Genomic DNA, 16,782 nt, shown 5'->3' with positions numbered 1-16,782 from the left:
CGTTAACGTGACAAAACCCCATCTCTACTAAAAACACAAAGAAGTACCCAGGTGTGGTGCCACACACCTGTAATCCCAGCCACCTGGGAGGCTGAGGTAGGAGAATTGCTTGAATCAGGAGGAGGGAGGAGGGAGGAGGGAGGGGGAAAGGGGGAGGGGGAGGGGGAGGGGGAGGGGGGAGGGGGGAGGAGGAGGAGGAGGAGGAAGTGTAAACTCTAGAAGAGGGAAGTGACTTTTCTTCTTTGTGATCCTCAGGCCCTGGGGTTGTAAAGAAAAGAGGCTTTGGAATCATGAGGGATTCATACCTGGTTCTGAATCTAATTACCGGCTGAGCCTTGTTTTTTTTGTATCTGTAAGGTGGGACCATAGCACAACCACTCCACATAATTGCTGAAAGCATTACAAGCAAAAATGCACTTTAATCTAGAAACCTCTGATTCCTTTCCCTTTCTTCTGCATGAGCAAGGCAGCCGTGGCTGAGTGCCTGCTTCTTCCACCCTGCACCTGCAGTATCACTTTGAGCAGCTCTGAAATTCTCCCCTATCTTCTCCAGGCATAAGGGAAAAAGATTCATAGATAGGAATATGATGAATCAGTTTCCATAATCATTGCCATGGCTACTACATAAAGTACCAGAATCAGTTTCGAAAAAGGAGATAATTTGTTATAAAGATGTATGCAGTTCAGAACTCCAACGCTGAGGGTGAAGACCAATGGGGGAGATAGTTCAATTTTGTGCCTGTCCACTGAGGACCCTGTGCCCAGGTAAAAGTTGCTATTTGGACCACTGAACTCCAATCAAAATCAGTCACATTTTTGACCCTCTTGACCCTCTCAAGCCAAGAGGATAAACATTGAATTATTGAGATTTCCTCATCATCTGCTAGGGAGAAGACATAATCCCTAGCTCATTGATTGAGTAGGTTTTGTTTAGAGTGGGTGTGAGGCTCGTATAGGCAGAAAATTGGCCTCTCAAGGAGATAATAGCTAAGGGGTGGCACAATAGCAAAGTGGGAAGTCAGGGTAGGCATCGAAAGGTGAATTCTCTCCACCCTGTGCTTTGGGAATTGATCCCCTATCTGTAAAACGAGTAGCTATCACCTATGTGCCTATGAGAAATCTCCTGGAGGAGATTGAATTTTTATGTAATATCCAGAATACGTAAATCCGTAGAGACAGAAAGTAGCTTAGTGGTTTTGAGAGGCTGGGGGAGAAGGGGCAGTGGGGATCAATGACCCGATGGGGCTTCCTTTAAGGGTGATGAAAAGGTTTTGGAACTAGATAGAGGTGGTGGTTGCACAACATTTTGAGTGTACTAAATGCCACAGAATTGTACCATTTAAAATGGTGAATTTTATGTTATGTGAATTTTATCTCGAAAAATAGAAACTAAAAATAAATGAAACCCTCTCTCAGATCCCTTTCAACCACACTGATGCTGTCCAGACAGCCTCTGGAAGGATCAAGGTAGTGGCTGGGCTCTGACCCTGGTGCAATGCTCATGCCTAAGTGTTGTGGGGATGTGGGAGTCCTCACTCCCTCTGACATGCTCCTCTTCATAACCCTTGTAGAAGAAGCCACAGGGCTGCCTGCACCAATGCCAAGTGCTTAAGAGTGTGGGTTTTCTGGGGGCCTTAACCTAATTGTGAATCCTGACCATGCCACTGTTGATGGTATGAATCTGGATGTTACAGAACCTCTCCGAGCCTCAGTTTCCTCACTTGTCAAATGGGGATGAGACTATCATGCTTTTGTTAGCATGAACTAAGTCTGTAAAGCATTTAACACAATGCAGGGAGTATTTTTCTCATTCAGTAAATGGTAGTGGCTATTATAAATAATAATTCTGTTATCTGTTGTATCTGCCTGAGCATAGTATTGATTGCCAAGATCCAGAGGTAGCAAGAAGTTTTGCCTTCAGCTAAATCCTTTAAACAGAATCCCAAAGCCCAACCGCCTGTTGCGGGATGGGAGAAGTAGAGACTTGGTAACAATTGAAGATATTATTGTCTCAGTTTTCTTTTTTTTTTTTTGGAAAGATCAAATAAATACCATACTTCTTCCCTGTCTAAGTGAGTCTTAAACCAACTGAAAAATAAGACAAGGAGCAGCTGCTCAGGCAGCAGATGCGGGAAGCTGAGCCCTGGGCATCATGCACTACAAACTTGGTGGCTTCAAGCAGAAGTTGGTAGGAGCATGGGCTTTGGAGGCCTAAAGCCCACGGGGATTAAAGCCTGTGGTTTTCTTTTTTCTTTTACCTTTTTTTTTTTTTTGAGATGGAGTCTCGCTCTGTCACCCAGGCTGGAGTGCAGTGGTGCGATCTCGGCTCATTGCAACCTCTGCCTCCAGGTTCAAGTGATTCTCCTGCCTCAGCCTCCCGAGTAGCCCAGCTTATTTTTTGTATTTTGTGAGATGGGGTTTCATTATGTTGGCCAGGCTGATCTCAAACTCCTAACCTCTGGTGATCCACCTGCCTCTGCCTCCCAAAGTGTTGGGATTACATGCTTGTGCCTGCATCCAGCCAAGCCTGTGGTTTTCACAGAAGCACCACCTATATCATATTTGCCGTACCAACTAATTGACCTCCAAGTCCACAAAAACAAAGTTCCAGAGCTGCAGAAGTTTTTCCAGAAATCTGACAGTGTGCCCACCCACCTGAAACAAGGCCTGCCTCACCAAATGCATTATGGGACAGCCATGGCGCTGAACTGTGGGAGGGACCGTCTACTGCCTGATCTGTTCTGCATTCTTGTTCTTGGGGGGAAATAGGTGATTCAGATCATCAGTACCAAAAATAATTTCAGAAAGTGCTAAGTTCAATGCAGGCTATAAAGCAAGGTATGTGATAGTGGGGGCTTACTTCCTAGAAAGAGTGGTTAGGAAAGACCTCTCTGAGGAGGCATTTGAACTAAGATGTGAAGAATTAGAAAGAAGTAGCTATTCTGGGGAGTGAGAGGTAGGAGGGATGAATATTCCAGGCAGAGGGAGGACCAAAGGCCCCAAGGCCGGAGAGAGTGAGTGCGAATATTCAAGTAAGCTAGTAGAGTAATGAAATGCAAAACTTGAGGCTCAGCCAAATGCAAGACTTCCCACCCATTGCACAAAGGTCGAGGTTTTATTTCTGATTCATCCATGGTGTACAGCTGGCGCATCACTTCCCATGTGTGCAGGCTTGGGCATATCCCCTTGCCTCTCATGGTTTCTCCTTCCCTGCCTTTCCTGGCTGCCAGCATTGGGAGAGGGTCAGATGTGGGTAAAGGCACTTTGAAAATATGAAACGCTGTACATTTTCCAGGTGGTATCATTATTTGAAAACATGTTACCTACGATTAGGGATTTGGACTTTGAATTCAGCAAGTAGCTTGCTGATCAAATTTTCTGAGGAGAGTTGCAGTCACCGCAGCTCAGAGCTCAAAAATGCCTGTCTCAGGCTTTTCAAAGCAAATTGATAAGAATTAAGTAGAGGTAGCTGCAGTGATGTGAAAACTGTGTTTTGTGTGGGTTGAATTCCAACTTTCTTGCCTACCGAGACTCTGTACATATGATTTGGTGGGAACAACCTCCCTGTTTGGGTATTTTGGTGCTGATGAAACTATCTTGGAGTCAGGTCACTGTGTGTGTGTGTGTGTGTGTGTGTGTGTGTGAGAGAGAGAGAGAGAGAGAGAAAGAAAGAAAGAGAGATTTTACATTGCAATAGAATATTCCAGAAAAGTACTTCTGATATTTTAAGCAAGTACTTCTGATATTTTAAGCATCCCACTGCCGCCAGAACTGATGTGAATGAACATTATACACATACATTGTGCATAGTGAAATTGCACCCAGGCACATATAAATGACAGTAACAGAGAATTCTTTTTTTTTTTCAACATCCTTTCTTGATGAAAACTTTTTTTTTTTTTTTTTAAATTATACTTTAAGTTCTGGGATACATGTGCAGAACGTGCAGGTTTGTTACATATGTATATACGTGCCATGGTGGTTTGCTGCACCCGTCAACCCATCATCTACATTAGGTATTTGTCCTAATGCTATCCCTCCCCTAGCCCCTCACCCCCAACAGGACCCAGTGTGTGATGTTCCCATCCCTGTGTCCATGTGTTCTCATTGTTCAACTCCCATTTATGAGTGAGAACATGCAGTGTTTCATTTTCTGTGTCTGTCTTAGTTTGCTGAGAATGGTGGTTTCCAGCTTCATCCGTGTCCCTGGAAAGGATATGACCTCACCCATTTTTTATGGCTGCATAGTATTCCATGGTATATATCTGCCACATTTTCTTTATCTAGTCTGTCATTGATGGGCATTTGGGTTGGTTCCAAGTTTTTGCTATTGTGAATAGTGCTGCAGTAAACATATGTGTGCATGTGTCTTTACAGAATAATTTATAATCCTTTGGGTATACACCCAATAATGGGATTGTTGGGTCAAATGGTATTTCTGGTTTTAGATTAACATTTATCCATCCACTCAACAGATATTTATTGAGCATTTACTATGAGCAATTGGCTGAGATAAACATGCCCTCAAGCGGGTATGTATTTCTATTGGTTGGACTCTTGGTCTGTCTCTCAGAGTCTCTTTGTCTCTTTCTCTTGTTCTCCCCTGCCCCCTTCACTGACGGATTTGCTTCACTGGCATCAGGTTCTGTTCAACTAGTGGGGCTTCCATAATTGAAACTTGGGGCATATCAAATGGAACAGCTAATGGTGCCTTTTTTTTTTCCCCCAAGGCTGGTTATCAATTATGAATAGCCAGGCAATTGCAGATCAAAAGAGTCCCATTTCCCCAAATGATGTAGTAGATTTTAGAATGAGATGAAATGAAATGGAGCTAAAAGCCATTTTTAAAAAGAAGGCTGAGGGATTTGGAGCTGGAGATACGAAGCTCAGGATCAAGGAACATTCTTGTTTGGGTTTCAGAGTCTTGGACAGCTGAAATGACCGGGACGCCTCGGTGCTGGGAGAGTTCGCAGGCTGGTGGTTGTGTGGATGGGCTGCTGCAGTTTAAAGAGAGATACTGACTTAAGGTCAGCAGCCAGACTACTTTCTTTCTCTGCCTCAGCTTCTGTTGCAATCTCTATGCCGTCTATGTGGCCTGGGCCTTGTGACTTTCAGAGATGAGGGTGCTGCTGGGAAGCGTGCCTGGACACCCTCTAGAGAAAGAGTTATCCTTGCTGCTTTCCTGGGTTTGCTCATCCAGGGGGATTGTGATTATTCTCTCCATCTCTGTCTTTGTTTCCTATGTATATTTATATCTCTTTCGGTCTCTGTCTTTCTGTTTCTCTCTCTCTCTCTCTCTCTCTCTCTCTCTCTCTCAGACAACTCCCCACCGCCTGCTGCAGTAGCTTCATTTCCCAGTACACCTAGAAACCACACATTCTCAACTGCAGAGAAAAGAAGGAAATCTCATGAAAGCACATTGGGCCAATGAGTGAGGGAAATTGATGACTATAATTTTTATGAATTCAAAAAGTTACCAAAGAATACATGTTCAACATAGAAAAATTAGAAAATATAGGTAAACGAACAAGCAAATGAAAATCATTCAGCGTAAAAGGAATTTTTAGATTAAACACTAGTTTAAAAATACCAGAAGAGAAATCTATGAATGAAAACTAAATATTCAAATACTTCAGAAGGGCATGAAATAAAAAGTGAGATCCTCTGTTACTGGCCCCCCAAGTCCCCTTCCCTTGAGACAAAAAATCCCAGAAATTTACTCTACCTGCACAAATGTATGTCTCTATGTATATGATCTTAAAAGAAAACCACAAATGGGAGCGTAATGTACATACCGTTCTGCACCTTATTATTCTACTTAATACATTCCAAATAGCTTTCCATGATAGCACATACAGATGAGCTGTAAGTATGGCAGATGCGCCTGAGTCATTGAGTACATGTTACGAGTACTATGTGAATTTGTGAATATCATGAATTATGAATACCATTATGAATACCACGTTAATTTGTGAATCTCTCTGGAATACATATTGAAGCAACAAAGAGAAGAAAAAAAAAGGACAGTACTACTGGGAAATGATACTTCCTTATTTAGAATTGGTCACATTTGTGCTATCTTTGTGGAAGGATGTGACAAATTAGTTCATTTGCCTTTTCTCTAAGCTGACCACTCCCATCGCACAAATCTTCTGTGCAGTCTGAATCGCAGCCTGTCTTCAATGTCAGCAGTGATGCAATCTGCAAACTTACGCGGCATTGGGACTCCTTGTGTTCAAGGACACAGAGCAAGAGCAGAGTTGCTTCCCTGGGGCTTGGATGATGCTGGTCATGAGAGGAGGTGTTCAGGGAATGAGCCATGCTTACTCGTGTTAAGCATTGATAGACAAAGGGGCCCATGTATTTTTTAATAAACAGATTTTTTGTGTCACGTGGGGTCTTCTAAAATGGGGAACTCAGAGCAGGGCCCCTCCTGCCTAGCTCTATGGGTGTGACTCTACACGGGCATGACCATAACTGGTTGTTAAAATATTGAACTGTGTTCACACAATTGGTAATAGATGCTGCTTTGCATCCCAGATGATCTCTCCCCATGACTCCCCCTGCCCTGGCCCTCCCCAGAAACCACCTCTCAGGTCCTCCTCATGATCCAGCAACTGAAAGGTTAATGCCGAGAACAGCGAACGGCCTCTAGAACATGACTCCAGAGCTGTTGCTGTGCCTATTCATATTGGCACAAAAGGGATGGAGGATGTGCTGATCAGGTTGTTAGATATTTTATTATTACCCGTGATTATGAGTAAGTAATCAGTGAAAACTATGCCCTTGTTTCTCTAAAGACAATTTTGTGTCAGAGACCACTGATGATTAAAAATAAATAAATAAATAAATAAAAAGACAGGTACTATGAGAAAACAAAGCCCAGGTGACAAACTGGGATGCTATAGGTCTCATCCATTTCATCAGGTGGTGCATTGAGAGCCATCTCGACCAATCTGGTTTCTCCAGAACAAGCATCTCGGCAGGAACCCAGCAGTAAACCAACTGGAGTCATGAGGGATAATTACCTTGCAACCGTTGCTTGCCACATTATCTCAGGAGCGCTTAGGATCCTGAAAACACCTCGCCTGGGGCCAAGAGTAAAACATTTAGAAAGACATGGAGTTGGTTCCATTCTTCCTCTTTGTCTATAACTCCAATAGATACGTCCCTTTTCCCCTTTAAGAAATGTGGCATTTAGGGCATTTAATTTAATTGGGTGGATTGGGTAGAAGTAGAATAAGTTGCTTTTCCCTGTCCTTAATTCTGCTAGGTAACCAGGGATCAACTGGAACAAAACCAAATCTGATTTATCAAAGATAACATCTGTTAGCATGTTTTCTTCTTCCAGCCTTTTTTCTATGTACATAAATATAAATAAATAGCTATACTTTTACAAAATTGAAATTATTATGTTTTATATAGTTTGTATTTTATTGTTTATACTTAATACTATATGGAAAGCAATGACCAAATTGTTAAGTATTCTTCTAGGACAGGATATTAATGTTTATATAATGTTTTATCACAGGGCTACATCAACATTTATTTAACACTTTTATTTTGGACATTTAGGCAATTTTCAATTTCTTGCTAATATAAGTAACAGTATGATGAATAGTCACATCTTTTCACACATCCTTTCCTTAGAATGAGGAGTCTCAGCTTCAGAGATATTCATTTTTAGTTAATATGCCAACTCTTCATCTTAGTTGCCACCATTAGGTTTAATTTCCCCCACAGCGTTTTTATGGTCTCTGGACTAAGTATGTCTTGAATTATCTCTGAACTCTCAGAAGCTTTATAGAAATAATCTGAAAGCTGACCAGCAGCTCTAGTTCCTGGGCACATCTGATTTACAGATTTCCCACACACGGGGCAGATATCGGCCATTGCCGATGGCTCGGTGGATTGTATGGGAAGTATAGACATCTACTAGGAGATGGAATCTTTTTTCTCTTGGCCTACTGCTATCCTATTCCTCCCCTCTCTTTTCTTCATTCCCCTTACCGCCCCCACCCCCAGACAGATTGGCATAACCTGAGTCAGATAATCACATCTGGCCGGGCTCATTGGCTCACGCCTATAGTCCCAGTACTTTGGAAGGCTGAGGTGGGCGGATCACAAGGCCAAGAGATTGAGACCATCCTGGCCAACATGGTGAATCCCCATCTCTACTAAAAATACAAAAATTAGCTGGGCATGGTGGCGCACGCCTGTAGTCCCAGCTACTCAGGAGGCTGAGGCAGGAGAATTGCTTGAACCCAGGAGGCGGTGGTTGCAGTGAGCCGAGATTATGCCACTGCACTCCAGCCTGGTGCCTGGTGATGGAGCAAGACTTTGTCTCCAAAAAAAAAAAAAAAAAAAAAAAATAGATACTCACATCTGGATCCATAAACCATAGGCCAGATAAGGTGGGTTACACAGAAGAAATATAGCAACTTTTACAACCCGATGCAAAATGGGGAGAAGAAATTCTTAGAAAATAGTGGCTGGGAAAACAAGGCAACAGGATCAATGTGCTCCTCTTTGAAATGACACAGTTGGCCAGGCATGGTAGTGAATACATGTAATCCCAGCACTTTGGGAGGTGGAGGTCGGAGGATCCCTTAAGTTCAGGAGTTTAAGACCAGCCCAGGCAACATGGTAAATGCCTGTCTCTGCCAAAAACAAACAAACAAACAAACAAATGAATAGAAATTAGCCAGACATGATGACATGCACCTGTAGTCCCAGCTACTTGGGCAGCTGAGGTGGGATGGATGATCATTTGAGCCCGGGGGGTCGAGGCTGCAGTGAGCCGTGTTCAATGCCACTGCACTCCAGCCTGGGTGACAAAGTGAGACCCTGTCTAAAAAAATCAAAATAAAAAAGAAGACACAGTTGATCTGATTGATTCCCAGATTCCCTCTAGGTTCCTCAGTTTGTTAGTGGTACTGGTGGGCCTCCAAACTAGGACTTCTGTCTCGTGACATATCTCCTCCAGCTAGCAGCCTTCTCCAGTCCTTGCTGTTCTTTATGATGAGGTCCCTGGCTTCCACCTCTGCTCCATCAGGCCAGAATGAAGACATTGACCTTTGCAGTTAACTTCCAAAAATGATGCGTGTGTTTCTTACTTTATGCTATAGGTGAAATATGAGTAAATGGAATTTGGGGTAATCATTTTTCCCCTCTGACTCTGTGATTGCATTATAATTCCAGAACTCTTTTTCCTTTATGTGAAATATTGGAAAGTCCTTAAAAGTCATTTAGTCCAGGAGTTCTTAACCTGGATTCGGTGAACCTCTGAGATCTGGGAACACACTGAAATTACAGGAAGAATATGTGTATATACATTTTTGAATCTGTGAAGGAGATCACTTTTTAAAGCCAGCTTATTTTTAACTGAGATACAATTAAGGTCTTAAAACATACAGATTAAATATTCAATTTATTAAGTTTACACAAATATATAACTTGAGCATCCATCATCCAAAACAGGACCTAAAACATTTTCATCACACCCAAGGGACACTCCTTGTGTCATTTTCTAGTCAATCCTCCTCTGCCCCCATATACCAGCAACCACTTTCTGACTTCTATTTAATATTACCATAGTTTATTTTTTCTTGTTTTAGAATTTCATATGAATGGAATCGTACAGAATTTGGTTTTTGGTCTTGCATCTTTTGCTTAACATTTTTTTTTTAAAGACTTACATTTTTTAGATCAGTTTTAGATTCACAGCAAAATTAAGAGGGAAATACAGGGATTTCCCACATGCCTCCTTCCCTCAGACGTGCACGGCTTCCCCTGTTATAAACATCCTGCACCAGAATAGTACATTTATGATAATTAATGAACCTACATTGACACATCCTTATCATTCAAAGCCAATAGTTTACATTAGGGTTCACTCTTAGTGTTGTACATTCTAAGGTTTGGACAAATATATAATGACATATATTCAGCATTACAGTATCATACAAAGTAGTTTCACTGCCCTAAAATTCCTCTGTACACTGCCTGTTCATCCCTCCCTCCCCGTAATTCTTTTTTTTTTTTTTTTTTTTGAGACGGAGTTTCGCTCTTGTTACCCAGGCTGGAGTGCAATGGCGCGATCTCGGCTCACTGCAACCTCCGCCTGCTGGGTTCAGGCAATTCTCCTGCCTCAGCCACCTGAGTAGCTGGGATTATAGGCACGTGCCACGATGCCCAGCTAATTTTTTGTATTTTTAGTAGAGATGGGGTTTCACCATGTTGACCAGGTTGGTCCCGATCTCTCGACCTTGTGATCCACCCGCCTCGGCCTCCCAAAGTGCTGGGATTACAGGCTTGAGCCACCGCGCCCGGCCCCCCACCCCGTAATTCTTAGCAACCACTAATCTTTTTACTGTCTTCAGAGTTTTGCCTTTTCCAGAATATCATATAGCTAGAATCACACGGTATGTAGCCTTCTCAGTTTGGCTTCTTTCACTGAGTAACAGACATTGAAGTTTCTTCTGTGTCTTTCTTGGCTTGAGTGGCTCGTTTCTTTTTAGTACTGAATAATATTCTGTTGTTTGGATGTACTGAAGTTTGTCTATTTACCTGATGTCCTTCAACATCTTTCTTGCTTCCAAGTTTTGGCAATAAAGTTGCTGTAAATATCCACATGCAGGTTTTTGTGGGGACATAATTCCCTTGGGTAAATACTAAGGAGTGTGATAGCTGGATCATATGGTAAGAGTATGTTAGGTTGTGTAAGAAATCACCAAACTGCCTTCCCAAGTGGCTATACCATTTTGCATTCCCATCGGCAATGAATGAGATTACTGCTGCTCCATATCCTTACCAGCTTTTGGTGTTGACAGTGTTCCAGATTTTGGCCATTCTAGTAGGTGTGTAGGGGTATCTTATTTTATTATTATTTTTTTTATTTATTTTTTGAGACAGAGTCTTGCTCTGTCCCCAAGCTGGAGTGCAGTGACATATCTCAGCTCACTGTAACCTCCACCTCTTGGGTTCAAGCAATTCTCCTGCCTCAGCCTCCCGAGTAGCTGGGACTACAGTCATGCACCACTATGCCCAGCTAATTTTTGTATTTTTAGTAGAGACAAGGTTTCACCATGTTGGCCAGGATGGTCTCGATCTCTTGACCTCGTGATCCACCCGCCTTGGCCTCACAAAGGGCTGGGATCACAGGTGTGAGTCACTGCACCTGGCCCTTATTGTTTTAATTTACATTTTTCTCACCAAATATGATGTAGAACATCTTTTCAGGTGCTTATTTGCCATGTTTACATTTCCTTTTGTGACATGTCTGTTAAAGCCTTTGGTCCATTTTAAAATCAGGTCATTTATTTACTTATTGTTGCATTTTAAGAGTTATTTGTATATTTTGGATAACATTCCTTTATCAGATGTGTCTTTTGCAAGTATTTTCTCTCAGTCTATGGCTTGTCTTCTTATTCTGTTGACAGTTTTGTTTGAAGAGTAGGAGTTATTAATTTTAATAAAACTTACTAAGGATGTATTTCATGGATTGTAGCTTTGGTGTTATATCTAAAAAGTCATCATCATACCTAAGTTCATTTGGTTTTCTCCTGTGTTATTTTCTAGAAGTATAATGGTTTTGCATTTTCCAGTTAGGACTATGATCCATTTTGAGGGAATTGTTGTTAAGGTTGTAAGGTCTGAGTGTAGATTCTTCTTTTTCTTCTTCTTCTTTCTCCTCCTCTTCTCCTCCTCCTCCTTCTTCTTCTTTCTTTTTCTTCTTTCTTCTCCTTCTTTTTCCTCCTTCCCTTCCCCCTTCCTCCTCCTCCTTCTTCTTTCTTCCTCTTTTTTGCATGCAGAAGTTCAGTTGTTCCAGCATAATTTGCTGAAAAAACTATCTTTGTTTCATTGTATTGCCTTTGCTCCTTTGGAAAAGAACAAATTGACTATATTATGTGGGTCCATTCACTGTATCTATATTGTCTCTCTATTCTAATACATTGATCTATTTATCTATTATTTTGCCAATACCACATTGTCTTGATTGCTGTAGTTTTATAGTAAGTCTCGAAGTTGGGTAGTGTCAGTCTTATGACTTTGTTCTTCTCCTTCAATATTATGTTTGCTGTTGTATTTTTGTTTTTTTGCCTTCCTATATAAACTTTAGAGTCAGTTTGTCAATATCCACAAAATAACTTGCTGGAATTTTGATTTGAATTGCACTGAATGGATAGATCAATTTGGGAAGAACTGACATCTTTATGATATTCAGTCTTCCTATCCGTGAACATAAAATCTCTCTCCATTTATTTAGTTCTCCTTTGATCTTGTTCATCAGAGTTTTGTAGTTTTTCATATGCAGATCTTACACATGTTTTGTTAGATTTATACCTATTTCATTTTTTAAGTGCTAATGTAAGTGGTATTGTGCTTTCAATTTCAAATATCACTTATTCACTGTTGGCATATAGGAAGCCAATTTACTTTTGTTTATTAACCTTGTAGCCTGAAACTTTATACTATACTGACTTCTTAGTTCCCGGTCGTTTTTCTGTTGTTGGTTAAAAAAATGCCTCGACTTATCCTCCCCTTCTCACCACACCAGCCTGCGCAGGCGGATGTGCGTGCTCTGCCCTCGGGCCATCTGCACTGCAATTGGTTGGCGTCTCGGGCCATCTGCACTGCAATTGGTTGGCGTCTCGGGCCATCTGCGCTGCAATTGGTTGGCGTCTCGGGCCATCTGCGCTGCAATTGGTTGGCGTCTTGGGCCATCTGCGCTGCAATTGGTTGGCGTCTCGGGCCGATTTGAAACTTGGCGGTTAAAGCTCCAGCTGGGACCGGGCGGCGGGAGACGCAGAGAGGACGGAGAAGGGACATTTAGTTTGAGACGGTGCTGAGATACGATCATGAAGGAAGAGGTGAAGGGAATTCCTGTAAGAGTGGCACTGCGTTGTCGCCCTCTGGTCCCCAAGGAGATTAGTGAGGGCTGCCAGATGTGCCTGTCCTTCGTGGCCGGGGAGCCTCAGGTGGTGGTTGGTACTGATAAATCCTTCACCTACGACTTTGTGTTTGACCCCTCTACTGAGCAGGAAGAACTCTTCAACACAGCAGTGGCGCCGCTCGTAAAAGGCGTATTTAAAGGCTATAATGCTACGGTCCTGGCTTATGGGCAGACTGGCTCTGGAAAAACCTATTCGATGGGAGGTGCATACACTACAGAGCAAGAGAATGATCCAACTGTTGGGGTTATTCCTAGAGTAATACAACTGCTCTTCAAAGAGATCGATAAAAAGAGTGACTTTGAATTTACTCTGAAAGTGTCTTACTTAGAGATTTACAATGAAGAGATTTTGGATCTTCTGTGCCCATCTCGTGAGAAAGCTCAAATAAATATCCGGGAGGATCCTAAGGAAGGCATAAAGATTGTGGGACTCACTGAGAAGACTGTTTTGGTTGCCTTGGACACTGTTTCCTGTTTGGAGCAGGGCAACAACTCTAGGACTGTGGCCTCTACAGCTATGAACTCCCAGTCGTCCCGATCTCATGCCATCTTTACAATCTCCATAGAGCAAAGAAAGAAAAGTGACAGGAATAGCAGCTTTCGCTCCAAGCTGCATCTTGTAGACCTCGCTGGATCAGAAAGACAGAAGAAAACCAAAGCTGAAGGGGATCGTCTAAAAGAGGGTATTAATATTAACAGAGGCCTCCTATGCTTGGGAAATGTAATTAGTGCTCTTGGAGATGACAAAAAGGGTGGCTTTGTGTCCTACAGAGATTCCAAGTTGACTCGCCTGCTTCAAGATTCTCTAGGAGGTAATAGCCATACTCTTATGATAGCCTGTGTGAGTCCTGCTGACTCCAATCTAGAGGAAACATTAAACACTCTTCGTTATGCTGACAGAGCAAGAAAAATCAAGAACAAACCTATTGTTAATATTGATCCCCAGACAGCTGAACTTAATCATCTAAAGCAACAGGTGCAACAGCTACAAGTCTTGTTGCTAGAAGCCCATGGAGGTACCCTGCCTGGATCGAGAAATGTGGAACCACCAGAGAATCTACAATCCCTGATGGAGAAGAATCAGTCCCTGATAGAGGAGAATGAAAAATTAAGTCGTGGTCTGAGCGAGGCAGCTGGTCAGACAGCCCAGATGTTGGAGAGGATCATTTTGACAGAGCAAGCGAATGAAAAAATGAACGCCAAGCTAGAAGAGCTCAGGCAGCATGCCGCCTGCAAACTGGATTTTCAAAAGCTAGTGGAGACTTTGGAAGACCAGGAATTGAAAGAAAATGTAGAGATAATTTGTAACCTGCAGCAACTGATTACCCAGTTATCGCATGAAACTGTTGCTTGCGTGGCTGCAGCCATTGAAACTGCAGTGGAACAAGAAGCTCAAGTGGAAATCACTCTAGAGACGAGCAGGTCTTCTGATGCTTTTACCACTCAGCATGCTCTCTGTCAAGCTCAGATGTCTAAGGAGCTGGTTGAGTTGAATAACGCCCTTGCACTGAAAGAGGCCCTAGTTAGAAAGATAACTCAGAATGACAGCCAACTGCAGCCCATTCAGTTTCAATACCAGGATAATATAAAAAATCTGGAGTTAGAAGTCATCAATCTACAAAAGGAAAAGGAAGGATTGGTTCTTGAACTTCAGACAGCAAAGAAGGATGTCAACCAAGCCAAGCTGAGTGAGCGCCGCCGCAAACGTCTCCAGGAGCTGGAGGGCCAAATAGCTGATCTGAAGAAGAAACTGAATGAGCAGTCCAAACTTCTGAAACTAAAGGAATCCACAGAGCGTACTGTCTCCAAACTGAACCAGGAGATACAGACAATGAAAAAACAGCGGGTACAGTTCATGCGTCAAATGAAAGAAGATGCTGAGAAGTTTAGACAGTGGAAGCAGAAAAAAGACAAGGAAGTAATACAATTAAAAGAACGAGATCGTAAGAGGCAATATGAGCTGCTTAAACTGGAAAGAAACTTCAAGAAACAATCCAATGTGCTCAGACGTAAAACAGAGGAGGCAGCAGCTGCCAACAAGCGTCTCAAGGATGCTCTCCAGAAACAACGGGAGACCACAGATAAGCAGGAACAGACTCAGAGTCATGGAATGGAAGGCGTTGCAGCTCAAGTGAAGAATTGGCTTGGAAATGAAATTGAGGTTATGGTCAGTACTGAGGAAGCCAAACGCCATCTGAAAGACCTCCTTGAAGATAGAAAGATCCTGGCTCAGGATGTGGCTCATCTCAAAGAAAAAAGAGAATCTGGGGAGACTCCACCTCCTAAACTCCAGAGGCGTACATTCTCTCTTAATGAAGTGTGTGGTCAAGTTTTGGAGTCAGAAGATTATATTACAAAACAGATTGAAAGCCTAGAGACTGAAGTGGAACTCAGGAGTGCTCAGATTGCTGACCTACAGCAGAAGCTGCTTGATGCAGAAGGTGAAGATAGGCCTAAACAACGCTGGGAGAGCATTGCCACCATTCTGGAAGCCAAGTGTGCACTGAAATATTTGATTGGAGAGCTGGTCTCCTCCAAAATACATGTCACCAAACTTGAAAACAGCCTGAGACACAGCAAGGCCAGCTGTGCTGACATGCAGAAGATGCTGTTTGAGGACCGAAATCATTTTGCTGAAATAGAGACAGAGTTACAAGCTGAGCTGCTCAGAATGGAGCAACAGCATCAAGAGAAGGTGCTGTACCTTTTCAGTCAGCTGGAGCAAAGCCAAATAGCAGAGAAACAGTTAGAGGAATCAGTCGCTGAAAAGGAACAGCAGCTGCTGAGCCCACTGAAGTGTCAGGATGTAGAACCTGAGAAGATGCGAGAAGTGTGTGAGCAAAATCAGCAGCTTCTTCGAGAGAACGAAATCATCAAGCAGAAGCTGACCCTCCTCCAGGTAGCCAGCAGACAGGAGCATCTTCCTAAGGATACCCTTCTATCTCCAGACTCTTCTTTTGAATATATCCCACCTAAGCCAAAACCTTCTCGTGTTAGAAAAGTTAAGTTTCTGGAGCAAAGCATGGACGTCGAGGACCTAAAATATTGTTCAGATTCTGTGAATGAGCATGAGGACGGTGATGGTGATGGTGACAATGATGAGGGGGATGATGAGGAATGGAAGCCAACAAAATTAGTTAAGGTGTCCAGGAAGAACACCCAAGGGTGTTCCTGCAAGGGTTGGTGTGGGAACAAGCAGTGTGGGTGCAGGAAGCAAAAGTCCGACTGTGGTGTGGGCTGTTGCTGTGACCCCACAAAGTGTCGGAACCGCCAGCGAGGCAAGGATAGCTTGGACACTGTTGAATGGACCCAGGATTCTGAAGCCTCCTTCAAACTGGAGGATCCTACTGAGGTGACCCCAGGATTGAGCTTCTTTAACCCCGTCTGTGCCACCCCCAACAGCAAGATCCTGAAAGAGATGTTCGACAAAGAGCAGGTGCTGTCAAAGAATACTGCTCCAGCTCCCTTTCCTTTTCACCTCCCAGAATCGAAAGGTGTAACAACAGAATATCAAGAAAATAAGGCTCCAGGGAAAAAAAAGAAACGAGCTCTGGCTAGCAACACCAGCTTCTTCTCTGGCTGCTCCCCTGTGAAAGAAGAGGCCCACTGAAATTGGAGTCATGATCTCTACCCCCAGTCTGGCTTGGGAGTTGCTTTCAGGTTGCAGCCAGAAGGGATTTTTAAAATGACTTCTCTGGATTTCAGTTTTTCTTGCTGTTAAAAAAAGGAACAAAGTGTTACTGCAAAGAAGGTAACTTCTGTTGGATGTTGGCCCTCAGCCTCCAGCCCCAGACTCCTGCTCTCTGTCCTCCAGAGGGGTGCTAGGC

General features: G+C 42.9%; 1 protein-coding gene across 1 annotated transcript; it reads left to right on the top strand.

Annotated features, from left to right (window-relative positions):
• The first annotated feature begins 12,828 nt into the window (after nucleotides 1-12,828).
• KIF4B (kinesin family member 4B) lies at nucleotides 12,829-16,565 on the top strand. Its single transcript, XM_010344593.3, has one exon. It carries the CDS (start codon nucleotides 12,861-12,863, stop codon nucleotides 16,563-16,565), a length of 3,705 nt encoding a protein of 1,234 aa, XP_010342895.3. The 5' UTR covers nucleotides 12,829-12,860.
• The last annotated feature ends 217 nt before the right edge of the window (nucleotides 16,566-16,782 follow it).

Source organism: Saimiri boliviensis, chromosome 1 (assembly GCF_048565385.1).
Source record: "Saimiri boliviensis isolate mSaiBol1 chromosome 1, mSaiBol1.pri, whole genome shotgun sequence".
Lineage (NCBI taxonomy): Eukaryota > Metazoa > Chordata > Mammalia > Primates > Cebidae > Saimiri > Saimiri boliviensis.
This window is presented reverse-complemented; position numbering and strand designations above follow the sequence as displayed.

Excerpts from the sequence above, each read along its gene's own strand:
- KIF4B (XM_010344593.3), top strand. The coding sequence starts at position 12,861 with ATGAAGGAAGAGGTGAAGGGAATTCCTGTAAGAGTGGCACTGCGTTGT.